The following is a 24,755-nucleotide window of genomic DNA, read 5'->3' on the forward strand; positions in this document are numbered from 1 at the left end:
ACAAACTGAAACACTCAACTGTTTTGGGACTTATAAAATACCAAATTAAAAAAGATCTGCACATCAAGTAGCTCCGGTTGAAAGGATTTTTTATTGGTGTAGAAGAGATGCTCTGAGGAAGTGCCTCAAAACGTTACACAACAATAACAGTCCTTCTAATAGGAGCTACGTAGTGTGTGGATCCATCGGTTTTAATTCTACTCCAAATTTCTGACCCAGTACCATCCTATGGGATACGTTTTTTATTGATATAAAAAAACACACAAAAAACACCAGATTCATCTTTATATTTTTATTTTCAGACCATAATCTGTCTCACAAGTTATTTTTTTAAGCTTGAAAAAATATACAATAACAAAATTAGAATTATTGAGAATAATCCAGATTTTGTCAAGATATCGTGCTGGGCAGCACAAAGCATCAGATGAAAAACAAGAGAAACCAAAGTAACATATAAAAAGGGAAAAGTATTATTCTTTTTACAAAGATTACAGCAGATAAAATACATATATTTAGAGCACCTGGTACTGGACAATATAATTACAAAAAGACAATTTAGACATTGTCTAAGTGCATTAGTAGATTTCCAAAAAGACAATAAATGTTGTGCCTTTTTGCATTATGAAAATGGCAATGAGGAAAACAGATGGTATCATCCAAATGCCATACATAAATACATTCTATGAATTTGATGCCAACTCTTATAAATGAATTGCTCTTAGACTGTTAATGTGTAATGATGTAAGTAATTCCTACCACCTTTACATCCATAGAAATACTAATGACCCTTTTAGTTTCCTGGTCGTTGTGAAAGATTAAGGACCCATTTGTAACTTTATTGTGATGTTTTATAAGCATATAAGATAATTAATACGGGTAAAGGATTACACTGCTGGTTTGCATGCTCTATAGCCAACACACTACAGCTTCCTTATTCTTTCTGTTAATGTTTTCAAACTCAAGTGTGAGCTGTGCTAAGAGTCATATAAACAGTAAGATGAAAGGAATAATTTGACCCATGAAAAAGCAGAAAATGTTCACTGTAACGGGGCAGCCATCTTCAGCGGGTTTCAATTACTCTGATCTTTCCATGATTCCAATATGCTTTGGAAAATGTAAAACGTATCGTCTTATATATGTTCCAAAATCTTGGTCAGTGCCGTCTGATTCTGTCCCTATGATGACAGGGCGTGTGTGTGTGTGTGTCTGTGTGTGTGTGAGGGGGTACAGAGCACCCAAGTGTACTGCATGATTCTTGAAAGACTTTAATAAGCACACAAATAGATGTTTCACTGCTTTGTCGAGCCTGAGCTTTTCATGTTGCTTTTACCCTCAGCTTTGCCCTTCGATTGGTCACTGTGGGAAATGCAAAACATAGTAAATAATCACAGTTCAAATTGTACACTAACAGCAGTATCATAACATAATAACAATACACTTAACACAGGGTACTGTGTGTGTTTGCTGTCAGCATCTTATCTTCCAAGTGTTTGCTATTTGATCCTGAACTGCAGGTCTGAGAGTGTAATACCGACCTGGGCTCCTGCTCAGCACAGGGGAGGGCTGCCTGGTGAGATCCACAGGGTCCGGGTTCCTCCAGACTAAACATTGGGCCAAGTGGTCGAAACTTGGACACCTCCTGCTGCCACTCATCGTCAAAAGACTGTGCTTCAGCTGGGGGTGGAGGATCAGGATCATGTTAGGGAATATTCTGTTTTGTGGCCTAGAAATATGCAGACAGTCGCACTTACAGTGAAATAATGTTGTGATTAACTGGCCGGTGCACTGACTTTATCAAAACACATAAACATGTTTGATCCACATTTTTACTGTTTAATTAACACTATAATGGTGTCTTGGTTTTATTAATATTGTGAAGAAAGGTTCATAATTCCAATGACCAAATTAGAAGGATCACTGTAGCTCCTACATACAGTTACATCTTTGAGAGGCAAATATGGCCGTACCCTCTACATTTATAGAACTTCCAGGTTTGAGAGCAGACTACCACTTTAACATACATTCATCAATATTATTAAAGTCCTGGTTGAACTCCTTCTGTCCTGTTTTCTTGTTGTATTTCTTCTCAACAACATGTCCCCTGTCCTGGATGTGGTGAGCAATGGACATCTTCTCCAGACCAGTCTCAGAGTCTTTAACTGCTTGCTGGGTCTCCTTGATCTGGTGATAAAACCAGTCAGACACATCAGTTAGTCCATGAAAACATTGATTCGAGCCATTGACATATTTATTTCCTTCACTCCTTACAGAAAAGAGTCCAGTCTGAAAGTAGACAACTGGACAGTTTGACTATTAAAACACAAGTGAAGCTAATAATAGTAGTAATGGCTGCATTCCACTTAGGAGTACATGTTTGAGGGCCCTGGCATTGTGTATGCAGGATAACTAAGGGCCTGTGTCCACATAGCGCCTCTTTCAGAAGGCAGAAAAGCAGCTGCAGGGCGCTGGGTAGCTCTTCATCTCAGCGTTTATTATCTATCAGGGATATCTATTTGGTTTATAGCTTTTTCCCCACGAGCACCAAACAAGCATATCTGCTTTATTCTTCGTCTGGATGAGCTTGTCGCCACTCAATCTGACAGCCGTAATGTTAGAGCAAGGTGACACAAGGCAAATGGGCATTTCGGTCTTTGTTAAGTCTGTCCAAAATATAAAGTTTAGATCCGACAGGTATTTATTACACAGACATCACCAGCGCTTTTCTGAAAAGTTGAAAGATGTTCAACTTGAAGCGCTCCGGCCGCTCACTCCTAATTGGGAACAATTGAAAAAAGACGCTTAATATGATTTCTGGCACACCTTAATGGAACAGAGCCATCATATGGGAAAAGTTTGCTTGCAAGGAAAGGCCACGGTGAAGCCGTCACCATGATCACTTATCTACAGACACACATACTTCTCTGAGCTCAATGTACTGAACTGTATTCTAATGTACTGTGACATGATGTAGTAACACATCTGATGGAGTGCTTACCCCTCCAGGGGCACGGCGTGTGGACGAGCTCGCCTGGAAGACCTTCGGAGGCTCATTTCCAACCTTTGAATATGTCATGACTGATGAGGAGCTGAATGAGTGGGTGTTTGAATCTGTGGACATGTTCTCCTGAAACACACAAACACCCACTGTGAAGCAGTTCATGTACCACAACAGTCTGAGAAGGCAGCGAAACGCAAGGGAGAGAACACCAAATCAATTAACTCACAAAGTTTTTGTGCATCTCCTGCATCCTGTTTCTCCTGCTGGACATCATGTTGTCGAACATGCTGAAAGGGTTCCGAGTCATTTCCTGCACCAACACAAAGGCAAAAGAACAGCCAAAGGTCAGAGGAGTTGAATAGTCGGGCATGCATGCCACGTGGTATTATAAGCCCGTAAACGATTTCATCATGTACACAAACATACGGAGTACAGTGAGCTAAATGTGGCTTACATGTGTTCCATCTGGGACACTTTAACCAGGACATTTGCATGTTATCACCTCACCATGTGTGAGATATATTAATAACAGTCATTGCAAAACTTCTAGTCAAGTCCAGCATGCAAGTATGTTTTTTACGTATGTTTCATCTTCATTATGGATCATTTAAAGGTCGCCAACATGCTCAAATTCTGTGCCGCTTCTTTTTAAATCCAAAAAACGGACCATGGTGTCAACCCTTGTTCGAGTTTTACGGCGTTTAATGCATTCACTTGACTTGCACGTTCAAGGTTGGCTTTATTGCAGGACCTTTAACAGATGACATGACCCGTAAAAAAATCTTGCTTGTAATATTTGTTAACAGCCATGTAAACTGTATTATTTAAATAAATAACACAATGTAATCACTGTCCTCATTATATAAATGCAAAACACCCCATATAACTGGATGGTAACTCAAACTTTTCTTAGTTCTTAAGCATGTTTACATTTTCCTAATCAATCAATGAATTACATTTCTGTAGGTCACAGTTGAGGTATCACCTTTTCCTCAAGTCTCAAGACTTTGACTCAAGTCAGTCATGCATGTCGCAGTAAAATGCCATCATTTACCGTGCATACAAAATGTGTTCACATTAGATATTCTGTAAGAGTGCAGCCACAAAAAAGACAAACTGGCCGACCCGGTCGATCTCTGCAGCTTCATGCTTGTATTGCAAAAGCAGCGAAAGAGATTTTTAAAAAAGAGATAAAACAAGGGTGAAGATGTTGCAGTTAAAGACAGCACATATCATATTTTACAAACCTCAGAATGCAACTCACTGGTCCTTGATAAATAAAATCCTGATATTGGGTAAAGATTGGCCAATATATAAATTACCACGTCACACGGTGGCTGTGGAGACGAAATTTAGTATTTACTACATTATTTAGCATTTTGCAGATAGTATTTCATCCTTAATAGATAGGACTTTTCCATTCAGTAGAATTATTACTATACCAGTGCACTGTTACTGCCTGAGTGTACATGTATTGGCATTGGTTGGTTTAGATTAGATTTAATGTAAAGGAATACACTGTGACCCTTTTACTCACCACTTCTAGTCAATACATGATGGGCGCAGTCTGTTATAAAGTTAGAGCATGCACTTGCAAAGTATTTAAGTGAGAAACTCATACGATAATGCAGTTGAACAGCAGAAGAATCTACTGACCGTGCTGTCAATACTGCCAAAGGGCATCAATGACCGGCTCACATCCTGAGGATTCAAACAATATCAGTTTAGCAACATAGCATATACTGTATTTGTATAGCACGTTACACACACAGGTACACTCTCACAAATCTAGACTTTTAGCAAATTGTTGAGTTTGTTGCGAGTAAGCCGTTAGGTTGCCTGCCATCAGTCACTAAGCCCGTGACACAGCTACACAATGCTCTCCCCACGGCCTTAAGCACTACCCTTCAAGGCCATGAACCTTCTGGGAGTGAGGGGGGAGCAGCCTGCAGCTTTCAGTCAGACCCTGTGTTCTCTGGTCCAAAACCGCAGGTGTTTATGACCCTGCGGCCTTGGGTAAATATCTCGACAGCCGTCGCTATGCGGGTGTGTGTATTTTCTTGGAGTGTGATGCACAGGGGTATTGTGCGTAATCAGTGGGGTGTTGAATGACTTGTGTTCCATGTGTAATTGGGTCGCATTGCCAGAGATTAGCATGGGTTTAACACTGAAACTGAGCTTCATTCTAGGAAGGTTGGATAGACCAGTCAGAACAGGGATCTAACAGGGGTCAAAGAGTCCAAGGCTGCTCTCTCAGCTCTTTTCAAATGTCAAGCTGATGTAAAACGCTCCTGACCAGTATGAAGCCTCACTGCCAGATTTATCCCAGAGTGGCATCCATGAACTAATAAATGCCAGTTACATATCTACCAGCATTATATTTAGACCGGGGGTTGAGCATAGGAGAGATTGAGGGTGCAAGATAAGGAATGTAGACCCAGTGGTCTTTAACACATTATTTTGAGCTGTCTGGACTACTGCTGATTGACATTCTCTCTCTCTCTCTCTCTCTCTCTCTCTCTCTCTCTCTCTGTGTCCTCTGAGGCAGGCTGCTCCTGGGGTGAGCTGTGAGTTACACCATAGGAGGCGTGCTGTGGATATGATTCATATTTAAAAGTAAAAGTAAAAGTGAGAGTTTTGCTGCAAATGCATTGCTCCCATGGAGTGCTGCATCACCAGGAAAGTTAAAGGCCTCATGATAAATTGTGCTTAATTTCACATTGCCACACATGTCAATCTTTAGCTAGAGTAAGAGGAAAATCTTGCATAATCATACTCCACTCCAGTCATAAACCATAGAATCAAAGAAACTACATCCCGCTGATACTTCAGCAGAGCTTTTATAAACAAGTGGCCTGATGAATGAGTGCCTTGAAAGGTGATACAAACCAGATAGTGGGTATTGGCAAGAAACTGGGAAATGTGAGAACTCATAGCAGCCTTGTAAGGTAAAATAGGGCTTATTTTGTCATCGGGAATCTAACGTTCAACAAGTTAATATGAGAAGTACAAGCCTACCAGCATTATGCCACCGATGTGTGTGTGTGTGTGTGTGTGTGTTTCTGTGTATTTACATGCCAGTGTGTCTGTGGTACTTTGCATGCTGTGACTGTGTGTGACTGTGCTTGTGTTTTATTATTGTATGTGTGTGTTTATGTATGTATTTTCATGTGCACATTTGTGCATGCGATATTGGAGAGCGGTATGAGCGTGAGCTGTCAGTCATCTAGTTGGCAATGCACAAACACTGCCAAGGCACGTTCTGCCAAACATATGGACCAAAAGAGCAACAATGAGAAAACAGAGTGTCCATGACATCCGCGCACATGCCTCTCCAAAGCCAACAACACAGCACCAGAGCTTCAGCCCTCTGACCACTGCTCCTCGTCTTCAGATACATGACTGTCTGTGGGAGTTAGAGTGCAGAGTTGTGTGAGAATAACGGTGAATTCTTATGGTAATTTGGTTAACCTTAATTCCATGTATCTTACCAGAGAGTAGGTATTCTGTTTATTGTTTGTGATAAACAAAGCAGCTAGGGATCGGATATAGAAACATTTGTTCTATCAAACCACAAAGATCTCATACGTGCTTCTCATATCCAAATGTCTGTGTATGAATCAAGAAAAACAGATCCTACTCCATATCATAGAGAGACCTCACTAATGATTGCTATTGTCGCAACTCAGAAGAACACAAAGTCCTCATATCTTATAATTCCCTTTAAAAAAGAAAGTAAAACGATATCTGAACAGACCAGTCGAACAACATTTGAGACATATACAAAAGAGTATATTACACCTAATATTAGATATTAGTTTGTTTGGATTGACATTTTGCAGTGTAGCTTCATTTCACCCACTGTCACTGAGGTCGTTAGTCAAGTACTCATTGCTCCTCCTCAGCTGGCATTAGCTAGTTAATGGCATGATGCTAATAAATAGAAAGCAGGCTGCTGACTATCGAGGCCAAGCTTCTGATGAAAGTCATGATCAAGGATAAATATACAGGCTTTCATGAGATAGTGGAATTAAAGCAGGTGACAGGGACTAAGTTTGACTGAGCAGGGATATATATGCAGTACAGAGGCTGATTTAGGAAAGGTGAACGGGTGCAACACATGGCAGACCCAAACTATCTCCCCGCCTTCCTGCCTTTTCATTACTATGCTGCCCAAATAACATCGACATGTTCTGGAGCAAACCGTTATTGAAAAAAAATTACACATTTATACAGTATTATTACAAATACTGAATGGCCACATCGTTTAAAACCTTATTCGTATCTAATAAAACAGAAGTAGTTACATTTTTAGATAAATAATATTTCAAGTTAACATCACAACTGGGGCCAAGGAGAATGATATCAAAATAAACTGTAATTTTCAGCAGCAGCTCGTCTCGGCAGAGCAAAGCGGAGTTCTCTGGGGTCCTACTGGTTGAGCGTTAAAGAAGTCGGTGTGTGTATTCACAAGAAAATAGTGTGTCAGTGGAACAATGCACTATAAATAGGGCTCCTCAGAGCTAGATATAACTGTCCAGAGAGGCCAAGGGGGTTGCCCTTCTACTAAACCAACGACTCACATGGGCCCATACCTTAGTGAGTGGGGCTCCAGTTACAATGCGAGTGGCCAGCTTCCACTATAACCTTAGTAAACTTAGCACTTCCTCCAAACACTAACCTTCTGTGGTTATACGCCTATGAGCAGCGGAGAGGGTCATAAGGCCTAATTGTATGGGTGAACTGCTGAAGCAGGGTCTTCATCCTTCGTCCCACTTCGACCCAAATAATATAGATGTAGGTTAGTCAGTGGATAATGAAATACACTGGGTAGAGCTTTATTTCTTATCACTTCGGTCCACAAGCAGACAAACCATTTGTGATTGTAAGAGCAGTGCTTTTTGAAATGCATGTTCTCACCCCGTTTTCGCCCCTCAGTGCCAGGGATGAGCTTGGATGTTCTGACACGTCAAAACCACAGTTTCTCCCATCCATTATACTGGGAACTACGAGCCCACCGTATGGCTCAGAGAAGCTACGCATCATCTGCCGCATATGTTCCCTGTGAGCCTGAAATGGATCCCTAAGGCAGAGGAAGAGGAAGTAAAGACAAAGTCAATCTCAACATCCACATAGGGATTTTAAGCAAATCTCCATGATGATCATTTTGAGGAAAAACGATAAAGGTTCATTGGAGAGGAAAATGAAACCGCCTCACTGTAAATCCTTTTGCCACCTGGGAATTCATTCGAGAAATATTCTTTAATAAACACAATACATTGAAATGAGAGGCAGCCCTAACGACTTCAGGTGTTGTGCAATAAGTCCAAGTGAATGTAGCACACAGTGTCAGTGGAGACAGTTATCACAAGTATGAATTGTGTCACTGAAAACTGTTTTTTATTTTGTTCATGAAACATGAAAGTACATTTCAAGTATCCTATATGGATGGCAACTCCGTGGTAGAGATCTCTTGCAATTGTATTTACTTTTTAAGCTTATTTAATAAATAAATAAATACAAGGTATAAAAAAAACCCCGTGTCAAGTCGTTGCTAGGTAACGTTAACCGTTTCCTGAAACTGCTACAGAAATGGCTACTTTTTATTTTGCAATTCTGTGTAGGCTGGTTATGGATGTTTTATTTCGTTGACAAATTTAAATACCGTTAACAAGCTGTTCATCTGGTCAGGCGGACATATTTTTATTATGGTATATGTTACAAACTGATAGTAGACACCAGCAGCTACACTCTAATATGTCAATTAAAGAGTGTAACGAGTTTACATTGTATTTCTACGTCAGGAGCTCACTTGTTGATTTCGCCTGACTTTATGAATAATGTTAGCTTTCAGCGTTACATTATTAATCTTCTGAGTTTAGAAAACATTGAAACAAGAACACACCATTATAGATTGAATTCAACAATGTAACGTTAGCTGACGTTACTCACGAGAAGAACGGGTCCTCATCAAACTCCCTGCGATTACTGTTGAACATGTCCACGGGTTTTGAGGCTGTGAACAAAATACGGGATTAAGATTTTTTCTCAAAAATAAAATAATCCGTTCAGCCACAGGTGTCTCCGCCTCGGTAATGTTACCAGGGAGGAGGTGGCGATGTGATTTGGAACCAAACTCACTGTGACACCGGCCACGTGACGCGAGCCCGGCCGTGTGATTGGCTGGTTATTCGGAGCTTTGAACGGGCTCTATCCGCGCGCTGTTTGTCGCGTATGGCTGCAAACGGCTCTCCAGTTCTGAAAACCAACATCTCGTATCTTGCTCCTGCGTATCTATGTCGGCCGAGCCGTTCTCTGGCTTTACTCTCACAGAGGCTGCGTCATCTCCACGCTGCTAGTCATACCAACGTACAACTGCAGACATGTGATGGAGGAGGAATCACGAGGCAACTCTTTTTGTTGTTGTTTCTAAAGTGATACTTGGTTTGGTTATTGTAGGTCAGCGTGTGAAGGCCTTTTGGGACATTCACTCTCAGAGCAGAGCTTCATTTGTGTGCTTGCCATTTTGTACATTTTTTTCATTACAACACTGACTATTTGGAGGGTGCTGGAGTGACACACCATGTCCCAGACTCAGTATAGATTTACCATCTGGCTGTTCCACAAATAGGCAGAGTGTGGACTTCACACTGCCTCGAATCCCCTCAAACAGGCCACAACATTGAGTAAACATAAACCGTTGACTGGTGAGAAGACATTTAGTCCAGTCTTGTGTCAATCGTGATGCAGACCAAAAATATAAGGTGACCTAATAGTGAGTGACTTCAAAGTTGCTGGACGGCAGGGTGACTCATTTATCTATCTGTAGATACTGCTATCTTACTTGAAAAAGTGTCGGAGGTTTTTGGTGAAGAGCATAAACGGACCCACAAAAGAACAGACACAAAGACAGTTTTTACTCCAACAAATCACATCTACCTTTATTGACCTATTGATTACAAAAGACAAAATGTATCAAATGCTACATCTAAATGGTAAAACACAACACCATATCTGACTGTAAGATCTTTCCACCATTAAAAATAAGGGACGTCAGATTAAGAACAGCTAATTGTTTAATTGAATTACATTAATAAAATAATAAGCACATCAGGACCAGAAACTGTTCATTTGTTCAAGTCACTGTAAGTTTTTACAAAAGGAGGAGAAATTAGTGGAAGGGTAAAGTAATAAACATTGTGATGTCCTAAAACAAGACAGATTGAGACAAAATAAAAGCAGCTCAAACTGCTCCGGGAGCATAATGGCTCTTCTGGTGTCCATCAGGTCACAAGGTCACAGGACTTCCCATGAGCCTCTCCTGCCGCAGCAATATCAATCTGTTGTGCCACAGCTCCTCAGCTCTCTCCTTGTCCATGAACAACTGCAAGACAGCACAGAGAGGACACGTTCGTGAGCGGACAGACGGATACAAATAGGGCCAGGCTGTAGTTAAACTGGCGTTCAACACCTGGCCCTGCATTCAAGAACCAGTGCCACTTTATTTTGTTTAGAGTGCATTGAGATAAACATAAAAACAGCTATGAATGGATACATTTAATCAGAACAACCAAGGAAGATCATAAACATTACATCATAGGGCTTGGCATTTGTAAAAAAGTAGTCTACTGAAAAAGAACAACATTACAATTGCATTTCTGGTATGTGGAGGTACTGTATACAATCTAAATCTGAAACTATCAAATGTTTTGCATTTTCTCGCTTGCAAAGTGATTTAAACAACAATCAGTTCAAATATTCAAAAGATCAAATACTGTCTAAAAAAAGTTCCACAGAAACATATAATACACATACATTATGCACCTATGCCTAGACCTCCTCTACGTTCATGTACCATGAGCCCTTTTGCTTTCCCTGAGTTTCTCAAACTGTATGTTGTACAGATTGAAAAGCACTTTGAAGCACATTTGTGATATTGATATCTTATAGTTCATATTAGTCTTTCCCTGTCTGCTCACTTCAAAATGCACATAAGGAGAAACTTTATTTAAAAAACATCTGTGGGCCTAGCAGCGTGTTGACAGAATGGGACTCCACACGTGACTTGTATTCATCGCAGTACATCACCAGCAGTAATGCTATTGATTGTAAGACGGCTATAAAACTGTGTCTGATGAATGAAGGCATCTGTTTATTAGGGAGTAACATAATGACTATGAGACAGAGACGCAAGGCACTCTGTTTCCACAATGTGTGTTTGTGTGAGGGTGAGAGACAATGTTGACACGCTGCTGCCTATGTGTACATACTGTATATCTATCGATGATATGTGTCTATTATTATGCAGATTGTAGAGCAGCGATGGCCACCTCCATCCTTCATTCCTAACCTACGCTGCTTACAGCTGCACTGCATGTTATCTGTGTGTTAGATTCAACACCAGCGAGTTCTTGTCTGTCGGCAGAGCACTGGTGTCATGGTGCTAATGAGGCTGTGTGTGTGGGATGACAGTATCTGGGCTGGGCTAATGGGACTCATCTGTTCTAATTGGAAGCGGAGCTGGAGCTGAAGCTGAGGCTGGGGCCCGCCTGGGGCATATTGCTACCATACATCAGCCTGTCTGAGGGGGTGTATGTCTGTGTATTCCAGCTGGGGGGGCAGTGTGTGTGAATGCATGTGTTTATTTGAGGGGGTTATCTGCATACGTCAGGGCATAACTTAGTTTCTCCCAGTGAAAATAGATGACTGGGAAGCCCCAGGGAGCGTTATTGGAGTTTAAAGTTTTCCTTCTCGTTTTTCATCATTCGTCTTCAGGCAGGGGAGGAGGTGATGTGAGGAGGCTATAATCTACTATACGAGGCACAGTGTCAGAATTTGCGGGAATGGTGTAAATAGCGGTGGTGGTGGTGTTAGTAGCAACAGAGGCATTTTTTTTTTTAAAAGACAAAGTTTACAAAGTTCTTCTAATATCATACTCATGAAAACAAGATGGAACCAAAAGATCAAATGTCAAGAAGCAGGATCAACTTGAGCTGCGACAGCGGTTTGAAAGTATTTTTTATTGGTTCAGAGAGTGTTAAAAAAAGTCTGCAGTAAAGCAGACAGTGAAAGGGGTTGCCAGGTGAGGACTTACACTGGGATGGGCGAGCGAGTCACTGTCACTGTAGACTATGGACAAGGGAATAACGACGTCCTGAGAATCTGGTTCCTCTGACTCCTGTTTCACCTCAGCTGGTTCAGTCTGTGCTCACAGAAATACACAAAACATACAACATTGTGTTACACTCAAATTAAATTGAGCACATTTACATAAGCCACAAGAGAACTAACACATTAAATAGAAGCATAGACATTACTATTAGAATACCTTAGCCAATGCAACAACAGTACAACTATATACATACAATGGAGAACAGTAAAATGGCTCATGGCTGCAAAATATATTTCAGTACACATGACATTTGTCCAGCAGATGGCAGTAAAAGTCGGGCTCATAAATTACACGTCTAGAAAGCAGTGTATTGATGGGAATCGGCTTGTATTCTGAGTCTAATTTTATTGTCTCAATTGCCTCATACATCTATCTGTGTATGTGTTTTTGTTTCTAATTTACTCCACCTTATTCTTTCTGTAAGTGAGTCTTAATTGTGCTAAACCACCAACACTTGAGTCAGTGGTGTGCCACTTCCTGTGACAGTTGAAGGACATCTATATTCTCCTTTCTTTATAACTAAAAAGGAAGAGGAGAGACGAGAGTTCTCCGCCCGCCTCTTGTTTCCATCTGTAGAGTTCAAGCTGATAGAAGAAAATGTGATATTTAGAAGGGATTCTTCCTACATCCCTCGAGGTATTACTTAAAAATATAATAAGCCCCGGATTTGGAAGGATGGCCTGTTCTCCTTGTTGTACTGGATAAAGAAGAAATAACAAAATCAACCCTTTGCTAAGTCCATTCATGTTTCAAATACTCCTAAAACCAGCCCCAGAGCAAATGTTTACCCAGTTGGAAAGACCTCTTTACAATTCCTTTGGCAGGATACAAAAAGTAAGCCATAGAAAACACACTGGCTAATAAGTAAGTTGATGTGCCAAAGTTACAATTATTGGTAAAAATATGCTGAATGTACATTACATTATTAATTAATGCAACTTGCATGAAAAAGAACAAACGATTACAAGATACACTATACACAGATATCAGTGGGTTCTCCTCATCAACAGTGATGATTAATGGTCACAACCCTTGGCTAAATGGTTATCAATACTAAAACCAGAGAAACATATCTCTAATGAAATACTTCGTAGGCATGTATTCTCACACAATGTCACCCAAACACTCCAGGGCTGTCAAACAATGTCTAGATGTACGGTATATTCCACCATTATTCTCTTCATTGCAGCCAGAACTGTGATGTAGCTAAAAGACTGAAATCTTCCCAATAAGGATCAATCGTCTGGATTTCTTAAGTATTATTTGACGACTGATGAGGACAACACCCAGGAGATTAATCTAAAAACCAACCAAAATAATGCTGAATTGAAGTTGAATTTCATTAAAGCACTTGAAAAAGCATCCGATTCAAATATAGCCTCACTTTTTTTGTATATGAAGATATATTAAAAACTTAAAATAAAGTATAAAAACATTCTTCTACATTATATTTTGTGCAGTGATTTTATTCTGACGTGTGTGAACAATGAAAGCTGCTACCCAGCTGGACAGTTGAACCTAGTTAAGTTTCTATTCACACTCTTCCATAGGGAGGGCACATACACACTGTGCATGTGCAAACTGTGCAGTCGTCCGAGCTGCCGCCACACTGGCCTTGACCTTTGTCAGACTCACCAGGATGTGTCCCAAACGTCTGTGCAGGTTCGCTGTCACATGTTGTCGCCTATCTTTTTAAAACAGCCCTGAGCCCCAACAAATCTAATTCCTGCTCCTTCAGAGACGGGAACATTTCAATAATGACTTCTGTGTTTTGTCTGCATCTGCACAACCAGAGGGGGGAAGAGAGAGACAGACAGAGGAAGACAGAGGATGGCTGTTGCCTGCTGTGGCTTTTGTGTGGGTGCCGCCGCTTTGGAGGCGGCGAACAGTGGAGCGTCTGATGAAACCGTCTCAGGTCGGAACAACCGGCGCTGAATGAATGTTTGATTTGGTCTGGGCTGTCTCTGGACAGACGGCACAGTGTTGCAGCGAGGGAAATTCAATAAGAGACGGAGTGAAAAGATAGAGAGAGTGAGGGGTAGGGAGAGAAAGAGGGGCAGAACGCACCTTTATATCATCCCTGGCTGATTTGAAAGCCTGAGGAACAAAGGAATCACTCTCGATAGCCTCAATGTCCTTTATCCTTCGCACTTGCTCCTCCAGAGAAGTTCCCTCTGAAACACATGTTACACAGAGGTTATGAACAATACACACACACACACACACACACACACACACACACACACACACACACACACACACACACACACACACACACACACACACACACACACACACACACACACACACACACACACACACACACACACACACACACACACACACACACACACACACACACACACACACACACACACACATCCCCTGTCATTTTCTGAAGGGCACCAGATTTAATTTGGCCTGGGCTTAGTTGATTGTATGTTATCTCTCTGTATAATGCTCCTTGACACATACAATATAAAATATCTCATATTCCTCTATTTTAATATTGGGCTTTTTAAAAAAAGGACTCTTGCTGAGCCAAGGGCATAGAGTAACTACAAAGGGAAAGTTAGAAAAAAAATACTAACAAGATCATAGCCAGTCAGTGAATTACACTCAGATAATGCATTCTAAAATAATCAAAATATGAACACAAACTCACTGCAATGTAATTTCATTATGGAGACTAAATGTGATTAGGTGTCATACACTTTTCATGTATCAGAAAGTATTTTTGCTCTGGCTTGTCCAATCTTACAAAAAGACAGGAAGGGTTTCCAGTAAATTACTCTTGGATATAAACACATCAGGATTCTGCATATCAGATAACAAATCACTTCAAGAATTCAAGAGCAGACTTCGTAGCGTAGGAGGGCAAAAATAGGTGTGCCAGGAAAGTTAGCAACAGCAGTCTGAATGCTCCCATTATTCTGTGGCTGTCAATCTTTCCAATGATCAGTCAATATTCATCCCTCTCTCCCACATCCATCCGTCCTCTCCTGCACTCTCCCATCTCTCTAACTGTCAATCCAGCAGACATCCATGTTTCTCTGCTCCACTGATGTAGGCTGTGTCATGAAAACAAGTACACAATTGGTAACACACGCACACACACACACACACACACACACACACACACACACACACACACAACATCGGGATACAATACAACTCTTCCCACATGTAGACGCATGTTTGCAAATTTACATACCCTGCACTCACTCATGACTGCACGTACATGCGGCACTCGCGCACATGCACACACAGACACGCACGCGCACACACACACACACACACACACACACAGACAGACAGACAGACAGAGAGACAAAGCGTGCAATTGGAGCTAATAGCAGGAATTAATTCAATACATTAGTGGCTACAGAGAGGGTGTCACAACAGATCTTCATGGTCTTGGTGTTTAATGAATAAATGAATATTTGTTCCGGCTTTCACAGCAAAGCATCACATGATATCTCACACACACACCAAAGGCACATACACCCTATTATAGTTCATAATAGCACTCAAACAAACTTGGTTTTGATTTAAATGCACTGCAGAATTGGACAACTGAGTGACAAGTGGAATTAAGCCATTCTATATGACAGATTATCAGCTTGTCATCCTGTGCTGGGACTTGCGAGCAGAGACGCATTGCACAGCGGCTCAAAAAATAGTCACTACGTTGACTGGTCTGCTAGATGAAGTCTGAACACTGGCCCAATATCCTCCTTGAGACTGTGGCCTGTCCTTCACACCACTATCACCACTGCTCACTGCACACGGCTGCATGAGCGAAAACTGTGACTGGCCGACAATTAATTCAGCACAATTTAATTCACTTTTTCAATTACCCCTCCTCTGCTGTCCTTTGAGCATGAATGCCCTACATGAAGAACTACTAAAAACAATTGGCAGACTGACACACACCCACACACACCCACCCACCCACCCACACGGCAACCATCTCCTTGGCAGGCCCTTCTGTTGCCGGGATGTCCGTGTCCACTGCAGGAATCCATTAAGACCTCAGACTTTTTGACAAACACATTATTGGTAGATAAAATGACTTCCATATGCTGTTTGTCAGATGTCAGAGGGAAAAGATATGTATTTCATGAGAAAATCAAAAATAATGGACTTTGAGTGCGGGCCTAGCGAGCTTAGAGGCAGACAAAAATCAATACTCTAGCTGGGCGAGCGCACTCGCAGCTCAGAGAGGTCAAAGTTGATATTTAATATTGACACATTATCCGGCAAATTAATTTAACAGACCAACTCAATTGTCACTGCATTAGGAACGCATCTCTGTCAGTGATGAGAGGAGGATAAAGTGAAAGCTTGAAAGAGAGAGAAAACAGACACAAAATAGACACAATTAAATGTTAAGTATGTACTGCTTTAAATGATTAACTCTCTGAAATGCATTACAACCATTACTGTGAACCCGGAAATGGGATAAAACTCAATCAATAAACTTTTAGTTTTGTTTCTGCAGATGGAGAATAATGGATAGTGACTGAGCAATGTATGTTAACATGTATATTGCATGGCCTTGCATGTTGACATGTGTGTGTCTGTTTGTACGTACGTGTGCAAAAGAGGCAGAAAACTCACTTGCCATCTCATTAATGAAATTACTTGGACAGACAGCAGTGCTGATGAGTGGCTCAGAATCAATAGGCTATTGTTCTCTCTAAATAGCTGTTTGTCCACTTCATTGATTAAGACCAGAGGATGAGGAGAGAAAATCAAACCAGCCAATGAAAACAGATTTCAGCTCATCTCCTTCAGCCTTGAAGATGAGTTACGCAGCAGATACACATTCCCACCAGAAGAGGGAGCTGTTCAACAACACATGTCTACACATCAGCAGAAGCCTTTGGCGATGGCAGCGTTGTCTTTGTAAACTTGACTTTGGTCTACAGTTTGTCAATCAAGAGCAGCCGAGCTGAATATATTGCTGCTGCTGATTAATTCCAGTAATTGAGTGCACTAGCGTGCCAGCTAAATTACCGCAGCAGTTGTTGTTGTGGTGTGGAGAAAAATAACTGCTTGTTTTATTGAGGTCAGGCAAATTGTGGCAAATCTTTGACTGTGTTTTGTAATTATATGGCAAAAAGAAAGCATTTAATGAATTTATGAAAAATAAAAAAAGGGCAAACTGTGCTGCAGTATTTATGATGGGAAGTGTGACTTCAGCACGGTAAGTGCAAGAAATATGTGTGACAGATTGTCAGAAAAACAGTGACTTCCATTTTAATTCAGCCAGTTTAATCAATGAATATATTATTATTCAATTTGTTAAAGAGAAAAAGAGAGAGACATTCACAAAGTTTGGGTTTTAAATTAAATTGTTGTAAACATTTTTAATTGCCTTCTCCATGTGTTTCACTGAGCATCACAACACTGACACATAGAGTAGAGCAAACCACACATTATATTAACCCCAGTTCTTAAAATACATGAGGATAAACATTTATCTAACTTGTGTAATCCGTGCCCGGCTTTCACATTTCCACACACACACGTGTGCTACATCTCTTGGTTTCCCAGGTTTCAATAATGTGCCCCCCCCCCCTCTGCTCCACCTCTCTCCCTGCACCACGGTTAAGATGTGTAATTCAATGCTCAATTTAGGGCCGTCTCAGTGGAGATTTTTTTTGCCTGCTAATTGATAGAAATTAAGCCATTAATCAAGCCACTAGCCATCATTCAACCCAGAGAAGATGAATACAAACTTTCATAATAACCACCTTCCCCATTTTAGCCCTCATTAGCATTAATTTTTAATGTAATTATGCTATTCTTTTACACTGAGCTCATAAATTACTGCTCTTTTGTTGCTGGCTGGCCTTGTAAAATCCAAAGTAATGCTTTGTAGTCTGATCTTTAAGGCAATTACTGGCTTCTTCACTCTTTTATCTCCCTGCATTTCCAATAACCTGCTCTCTAATGATTTATCTCCGCTGTACCCCCCCACCCCCCCAATTCCCTTCCCCACGTTCTCTCTCTGCACCAGCGGCCAACTGCCCCGCTGCCAGCCTCCGCCTCCAATCCCCCATCCGCCCACATTCTCCATTTACAGCAGCCCCAGATAAATCAGGGATGCACACAAACACATGCACGCTTGCCTCCACCAAGTTAACTATATTAACACACTCACACGTGTATGAGTGTATTCAATGTCTGTCTGTCTGTCTGTCTGTGTGTGTGTGTGTGTGTGTGTGTGTGTGTGTATGTGTGTGTGTGTGTGTATGTGCACGCAGTAACTTTGTTTACTATCTCCTTTAGTCATTTTCCAGCTTGCCCTTCATTAGTGAATATCCAGCTCCAGCAATGGCGACAACACCGGGGGAATGCCAAGGTAAGAGACTGGCGCTCCATCTCACTCTCTTTCCCTCTCTTGGCTGGTCTCCTGTGGGTCTTACCTGTAGGCTAGCTGCTCTTGTTTATGTAACCCCTGAGCTGGGTAAACACACACATATACACACATGCATGCACAGAGGCACACACTCGCAGAGCTTGGCATCAAACAGCTGAGTTAAGCTTAGCAGGGCTGCGTGCTAGGGGCGATAGAGGGGCTCCGGTCTGGCCCTGTTCTCAGCAGCAGCATCCTGGCTGCATCAAAGTCTTTACCATACGAATCTCCAGGCCCAAACAACAGGCTGCTCCAAAGCATGCCTGAGAATTGGACTGAACAACAACAGAACAAATGAAACAATAGGTTACTTATTAAAATCCGACTGATGGGATTTCATTATCACCACCAATTGTTTCGCCAATGCGGATTTCCATTAGACTGTCACTAAAACAAATAAACAAAGAAACCTAATGTGTCTGCTTGGAGTCTACGAATGTTGCTGCGAATTAGATAATTAGTTGATATGACATAAGTTTAAGTTTGTCCTACTTAGGTCCAGAGCCATTGAGTCAGACCTCGACTTCCACACAGAAAGCCAGACAGCCAACATGCGTTATTAAAAAGGTGTCTGTTGTGGGCCTTGGTTAGGTAATACTCTTAGACTGTATTGATTAGGGGCTGCTGACAGGTTCTTATGTTAGCCCTGGAAATGCATTAAGTGGCTAATGAGCAGCTATTAGTCCCATTGATTTGCTGATTTCAATTGATATCTAGCAGGCCAAAGCTGCACATCAATATTTGCATAACTAATACCATGCAACTTTAGGCATTAAAAAATGAGACCTCAATGAGTAAATGGGAGAGAAAAGAATGAGAGAGATACATGCAAAGATAGAAAGAGAGGAGATGTGGATAATGAGAGCAGATAAATACAGATCAGCAACCCAGAGGTAGGACAAGGAGAACTGAACCATCAAAACAATCCAAATGTCAAGAATAGCTCAACCACACTCCTCTGCACGGACCTGTGGGCTTTCTGTAAGGTAGCAAACCACCAATGGTGCCGTTGCAACAATGACAAGATGTGACGCTGATGCCTGTCTGACGCCTGTGGCTGCCGGGGTCAACAGGTCATGCAAAATGAAGGGAAATTCTGACAGGCTGAGCCAGATGTCCTGAGTGGGTCCCCAAGGAGTGTGAGTATATGTATGTATGTGTTTGTAAGTGCGCGTGCGAGCGTGGAGATGTCCAATGACAGAGCAGGTGGCTAAGTCTAATGTGCGTTCCCACGAGACCACACAAGCACATCATACGCACAGTCACTCATATATTACCTCCACCCCCCAACTCTAAAAAAGCGCCACATGTCTCCATAACCCATGTCTCCCAACAATGCACCTTCCACCACAAATACATACGCGGGCCGAGTGATCCCCTGCGGTGGTCACCTTGTTATCATAGTGTCAACCGGTCTCTGTGGAGTTTGCCATCCTGTCTACTCCTGTCATGGCCATCAGGGGCCTGTCACACATCACTAATGCTCAGTTGTCTCCCTTTAACCTCTTATATTGATAGTCACGTCTATAAGTTCTCTGGAACTTGTGCAGAATACCATATTTAATCACATTCTTCAGATAATGTAGCCTTAAGCATTAGTTCAACTTCGCAGATAGAGGCATGTGATATGTTTACGTTATATCTTATGTGATATCTATTTGGCGTCAGGAAATGAAGAGCAGCTGGTGACTGAGTGTCACACACGCGCACTCTTCTAGTGTCTCCTCGTGATAGTGATCTCCCACTCTCCAGTCAATAAAGGTCTGAATGATGAATTAAAGACCCAAACAACCTGCTAATGACAGGATGACATGGCAGCCACGCGCTGTGCTCGACTATCTTCTTCCACATCTTTGCTTATCACCCCCCCCTCTCTCTCTCTCACCTCTTCTCTCTCTCTTCTGTCATTCAACCCCTTTCTACTGATCTATCCTCTCAACTTCCTCTCCTCGACTGACCCCAGTTAAACTACTGTACAGTATATTCTCCCCATCTGCACTCACAAATCCTGCTACAACAATTAACTGCATGTGTTTAGACTCCTATCTGCGTCCATTATGAAATCATTGGGAGGAACAATAGATTGGCCCCGGCTCTATCCTTCCATACCTCTATCTATTATACACAATATATAAAAGGCTGAGACTGTATTTAGAAGACATGATGATTCATGTAACTGCTTGATTCTGCCATCAAAAAGATTTGCTTCAGTATTTGTTTGTTCATATAAGTGTCACGCAAACATCAGACATAACTTTTGAGACAAATTCTTCTGGAAAATGGGACAAAACATTTCTGCTTTCAAAAGTTTCAAAGAGTTTTCATTACAGCTCAAAACAAAAAGAGTAACAGACAGTATTTACTCAGCGGGAGAATTCACCATTCATCAAGGATGACATGTTTATTGTCGCGTTGTTGACTTTATACCTATCACAATCATGGGCATAAATAATACACTCATTTCCAAAAACAAGCGTTTACCTTTCGGAAAACGAGCACAAACAAAGCTTAAAAGCATTTACTGTATATTTACTGTATAAAAGTCAGCTATTTATCTGAAATCCTAGCTAAGACCTGACTGCTCCTGCTGACCTGACTGCATGGCGCTAACTGCAAACATAGTAGAGTAACCAAAACCAGGTGGGTGTGTTTCCCTCGCCGTGTGTGTGTGTGTCTGTGTGTGTGAGGGGGAGAAAGAGCGTTATGAGTGTTCGCCGATGTCCTGTGTCTGGGCAGCATCACAGAATCTCATTAAATAGTGAAGCTTTCACAGGCTGAGTGGTGAGATCTTCAAGATCACAGCCACTTTCTCTGACGACGGGCTCGAAAGGAGACTGGCGGCATTCTTAGCATTTTGTATTCAATTTAGTTTACTTATATTCTATCAATTTCTTTCCAGAGTACAACGTTCTGCTTTTGTTGTTGTTATTTCAGAACTCATATTTAAGATGGTGTCAGCATGCTGCAAGAGCCACATATCTCACGGTCAATTTTGGTCCCTGTGAAACTTTCAGCTGGTTTATTAAACACTTTCCACACAGCGAATACCGACGGACAGCTACCATTTACTTAAAAAAAGAAAAGAAGAGGCTTTACAAGAAAATGGAGAAGTGTGGTAAAAAAGAAAACACAACATAGAAGAAGAAACAAGTACCTGAGACTCATCTATCCCCCCCCTCCCAACTGTACAATAACAGCGTGTCTGTCTGTGAGACTCCAGGAGCTCTTTATTAGGTGCAGTGCTGTTTTAGTGAGATTAGAATATGGAGTCCTTCACTGCCCTTTACCAGAAATAACAAGCATTTGACTGCATGAACTTGATGATAAACTAGGCTTGTGTGTGCGCACAGGGAAAAGTGCAGCGGTCTCCATTTTTCGATCTCGGGCTGGTCAGCAGCTCTTTTATGCACAACTCTATGATTAGAGAAACACCAATCAGCTAATTACGTAATTGGAGCAAGGTCTTTAAAATGAAAATGATGTAATCTGAATCCAGGAAACAAGCTCGATTTTCACATATGCTAATACATGAACGTCAACACACAAACAGCCACGCACACACACACCCAGTGACCTACACTCTTCCTGACGTGGAGCCATCAAGCAACCGGCTCTTTCCCCTTCGTCGGGTTGTAATTGATTCTCCCTTTCACTCTGCTGGCTCCTGACAGTGTGTGTGAATGTGGGTGTGTTGGTGAGAGAGGAAACGGGACAGAGCGTGTCCTGTTTGCGTGGTCTGCTACAAACTGTATTAGTAAAGGTCATGGCTGTGTTGAGTGTATGTGTGTCTGAGTAGTAATTAATTAGGCAAAGGCCCCCCACCTCCTCCTCTTCTGACCTCAGTTGTACGTAGACTAATAACCTTGGCACTTTGTAATACATTACACTCTTTTTTTCTGTCGCATTCGGCCTCTTTGGGGGGAATCATGCAAGAATAACAAAACAAGAGTGACATCATCATTTGCATGTAAATCAAAATCATCCTTCATGGCCTAAATTACAGGAGAGAAATGCACGAGTAGTTGTGTGACGATAATGTCCAGTGAGTCCTGATAAGTTTGATTTCTGTCAGCTGTACTGGTGTGATAGAAGGGGGGGGGGGGGGGTTGTATATCACTGCACCCCGATTATGTGTGGGCACACAAATAAAATAATGTACTGCTCCATGCAGTGACCCTTCCCCAAAACATTCTCTCACTCCCACCCTATCGCACACTTACTACACCAAACGTTTCCAACTGCCCTCAAAATAGTCCTCCCGCCCCAGTCTGGGATCGCTGGACCTGCGCTGATGTCACACGCATGTTCCCGAATGAGTCGCAAAAGAATATGACATATATTTTCTACATACATCCATGGACATCATGTGATTGTAACCAGGCTTTATGACAATACTCCCAACCAGTGGCAGGCAGCTCGCTGTATAAAAGGATCACTAAACAGAGGTTTGAATCAAGAACAACACAAATTATGCCGAGGCACTGTAAGTAAATAAATACAGTTTGATAATGATGTACGTAGATAATTGTAAATCCGGGTCACATGTGAACAGAGACAATAAGGGAACTGACAAATGACAGTCTTGAATAAATGGATGATTGCTAAACTATGCTTATATCCATCCATCCATTTTCAATACCGCTTATCCTCATTAGGGTCGCGGGGGCGCTGGAGCCTATCCCAGCTGACATAGGGCGAAGGCAGGGGACACCCTGGACAGGCCGCCAGTCCATCGAGGGCACATGTAGGGACATACAACCATTCACTCTCACATTCACACCTATGGGACATTTAGAGATCAATTAACCTGCAGCATGTCTTTGGACTGTGGGAGGAAGCCGGAGAGCCCGGAGAGAACCCACGCTGCCACGGGGAGAACATGCAGACTCCACACAGAAGGACCGCTCCGACCGGGAATTGAACCCGCGGCCCTGTTGCTGTGAGGCGACAGTGCTAGCCACTACATTGGAATATATTTTTTGCTACTCATTTCAGACAATACACTCTGGTAAATGTACGTACAAACGTACACACGTGTACACACGCACACACGCACACGCACACACACACACACACACACACACACACACACACACACACACACACACACACACACACACACACACACACACACACACACACACACACACACACACACACACAGAGTGACCTCTGATGTCTAATGACAAACCTTGTGGGGGCCACCACATGGCCAGAGCCACCCATGATGCCGGCACTTTGACCTGCAACAGTCTGCGGGTGTGTCTAATCACCGCAGTCTGACCACCCTGTTAGACTGCACCAAATACACTTATGCTGTGTATGATCATGTCCAGACGTGAGTGTGTGTGTGTGTGTGTGTGTGTGTGTGTGTGTTTGCCAGTCACTTACACATACTGGAACATGTTTTCAGTTAGAGCAGCAAACTACTACCTTTAATCTTTTAATAGTAAGCAGGGCTACTAAGGTTGAAACAGTCACACATATTATTCAGCTACATTAACTGTGTGTAAAATGTTCATATTTTGGGAAATATTTAAGTAAAATACCATTTAAACTATTAATTGTCCAAAGATATTTGCGAATAATTTTTTGTTGCTACATGTAGCACTCGCAAAACATTAATTTGAGTTTCTAAACATTAATTCAATATGTAATCTAAAACCAGTTTACTTGACACTATCGTTAACCTAAATAGGATGGACAGGAAATCTTGAAAATAAATCACTCTGGTGACTCAAGCGAGGTTGCTGAACACCAGGTCTACTGGTAGCAGGTTAATTGATTAGGGTGACCCAAGAAACGATTACCAATCATGGAGGGTAAAAGGTTGCTGTCAATCATCTGTCCACTCAACCTGAATGAACACAGGTTGGAAGCTTGCATGGTCAATCTCTCTGTAATCTCGGCTATGGCAGAGATAGCTGGGATGCTCCCGGGTCAAACATGTCGTTCCATAGATATCCTTATAGAAATGATTATGCTATAGGCTCCATTGCGGCAGAAGTGACAGCCACACCGGGCAGCATCAGCATCCCATTACCCCGGGACAACAAAGGGTCACGTGGGGTTAGCGGAATTCAGCATGCGCCTCCACTCGTTGACGGGACCAGCAGCACTTAGGACAGGAGGTCACCTAATCACCTTGCCGAGCCATC

General features: G+C 41.9%; 2 protein-coding genes across 3 annotated transcripts in view; both read right to left on the bottom strand.

The window, feature by feature from the left end:
* Positions 1-389: 389 nt before the first annotated feature.
* On the bottom strand, positions 390-9,145 carry mlf1 (myeloid leukemia factor 1). Of its 2 annotated transcripts, XM_034549157.1 has the most exons (8): positions 8,951-9,145; positions 7,919-8,081; positions 4,655-4,699; positions 3,225-3,308; positions 2,996-3,124; positions 2,022-2,181; positions 1,536-1,674; positions 390-1,356 (listed from the first exon to the last, which is right to left on the bottom strand). In XM_034549157.1, the coding sequence occupies exons 1-8, from the start codon at positions 8,995-8,997 to the stop codon at positions 1,290-1,292; spliced, it is 834 nt and encodes a 277-aa protein (XP_034405048.1). In that variant the 5' UTR covers positions 8,998-9,145; the 3' UTR covers positions 390-1,289. The 2 variants fall into 2 exon arrangements, with proteins under 2 accessions (XP_034405048.1, XP_034405049.1); XM_034549158.1 differs by lacking the exon at positions 4,655-4,699.
* A 766-nt stretch (positions 9,146-9,911) lies between these two features.
* The window catches only part of rsrc1 (arginine/serine-rich coiled-coil 1), a 106,011-nt gene continuing 91,167 nt past the window's right edge, over positions 9,912-24,755 (bottom strand). The window contains exons 8-10 of the mRNA XM_034549092.1: positions 14,238-14,344; positions 12,093-12,200; positions 9,912-10,382 (exon numbers count right to left, since the gene is read on the bottom strand). Of these exons, the coding sequence (XP_034404983.1) occupies positions 10,287-10,382; positions 12,093-12,200; positions 14,238-14,344 (311 nt within the window). The 3' untranslated portion in view covers positions 9,912-10,286. The remainder of the gene's footprint in view (positions 10,383-12,092; positions 12,201-14,237; positions 14,345-24,755) is intronic.

This window comes from Cyclopterus lumpus, chromosome 13, assembly GCF_009769545.1.
Source record: "Cyclopterus lumpus isolate fCycLum1 chromosome 13, fCycLum1.pri, whole genome shotgun sequence".
In the NCBI taxonomy this organism is placed as follows: Eukaryota; Metazoa; Chordata; class Actinopteri; order Perciformes; family Cyclopteridae; genus Cyclopterus; species Cyclopterus lumpus.

Excerpts from the sequence above, each read along its gene's own strand:
- mlf1 (XM_034549157.1), bottom strand. The coding sequence starts at position 8,997 with ATGTTCAACAGTAATCGCAGGGAGTTTGATGAGGACCCGTTCTTCTC. Across the intron at positions 1,675-2,021 it reads CTTTAATAATATTGATGAAT|CTGAAGCACAGTCTTTTGAC; the intron begins GTATGTTAAAGT and ends CTCCACCCCCAG. Across the intron at positions 1,357-1,535 it reads TGTGCTGAGCAGGAGCCCAG|TGACCAATCGAAGGGCAAAG; the intron begins GTCGGTATTACA and ends CATTTCCCACAG.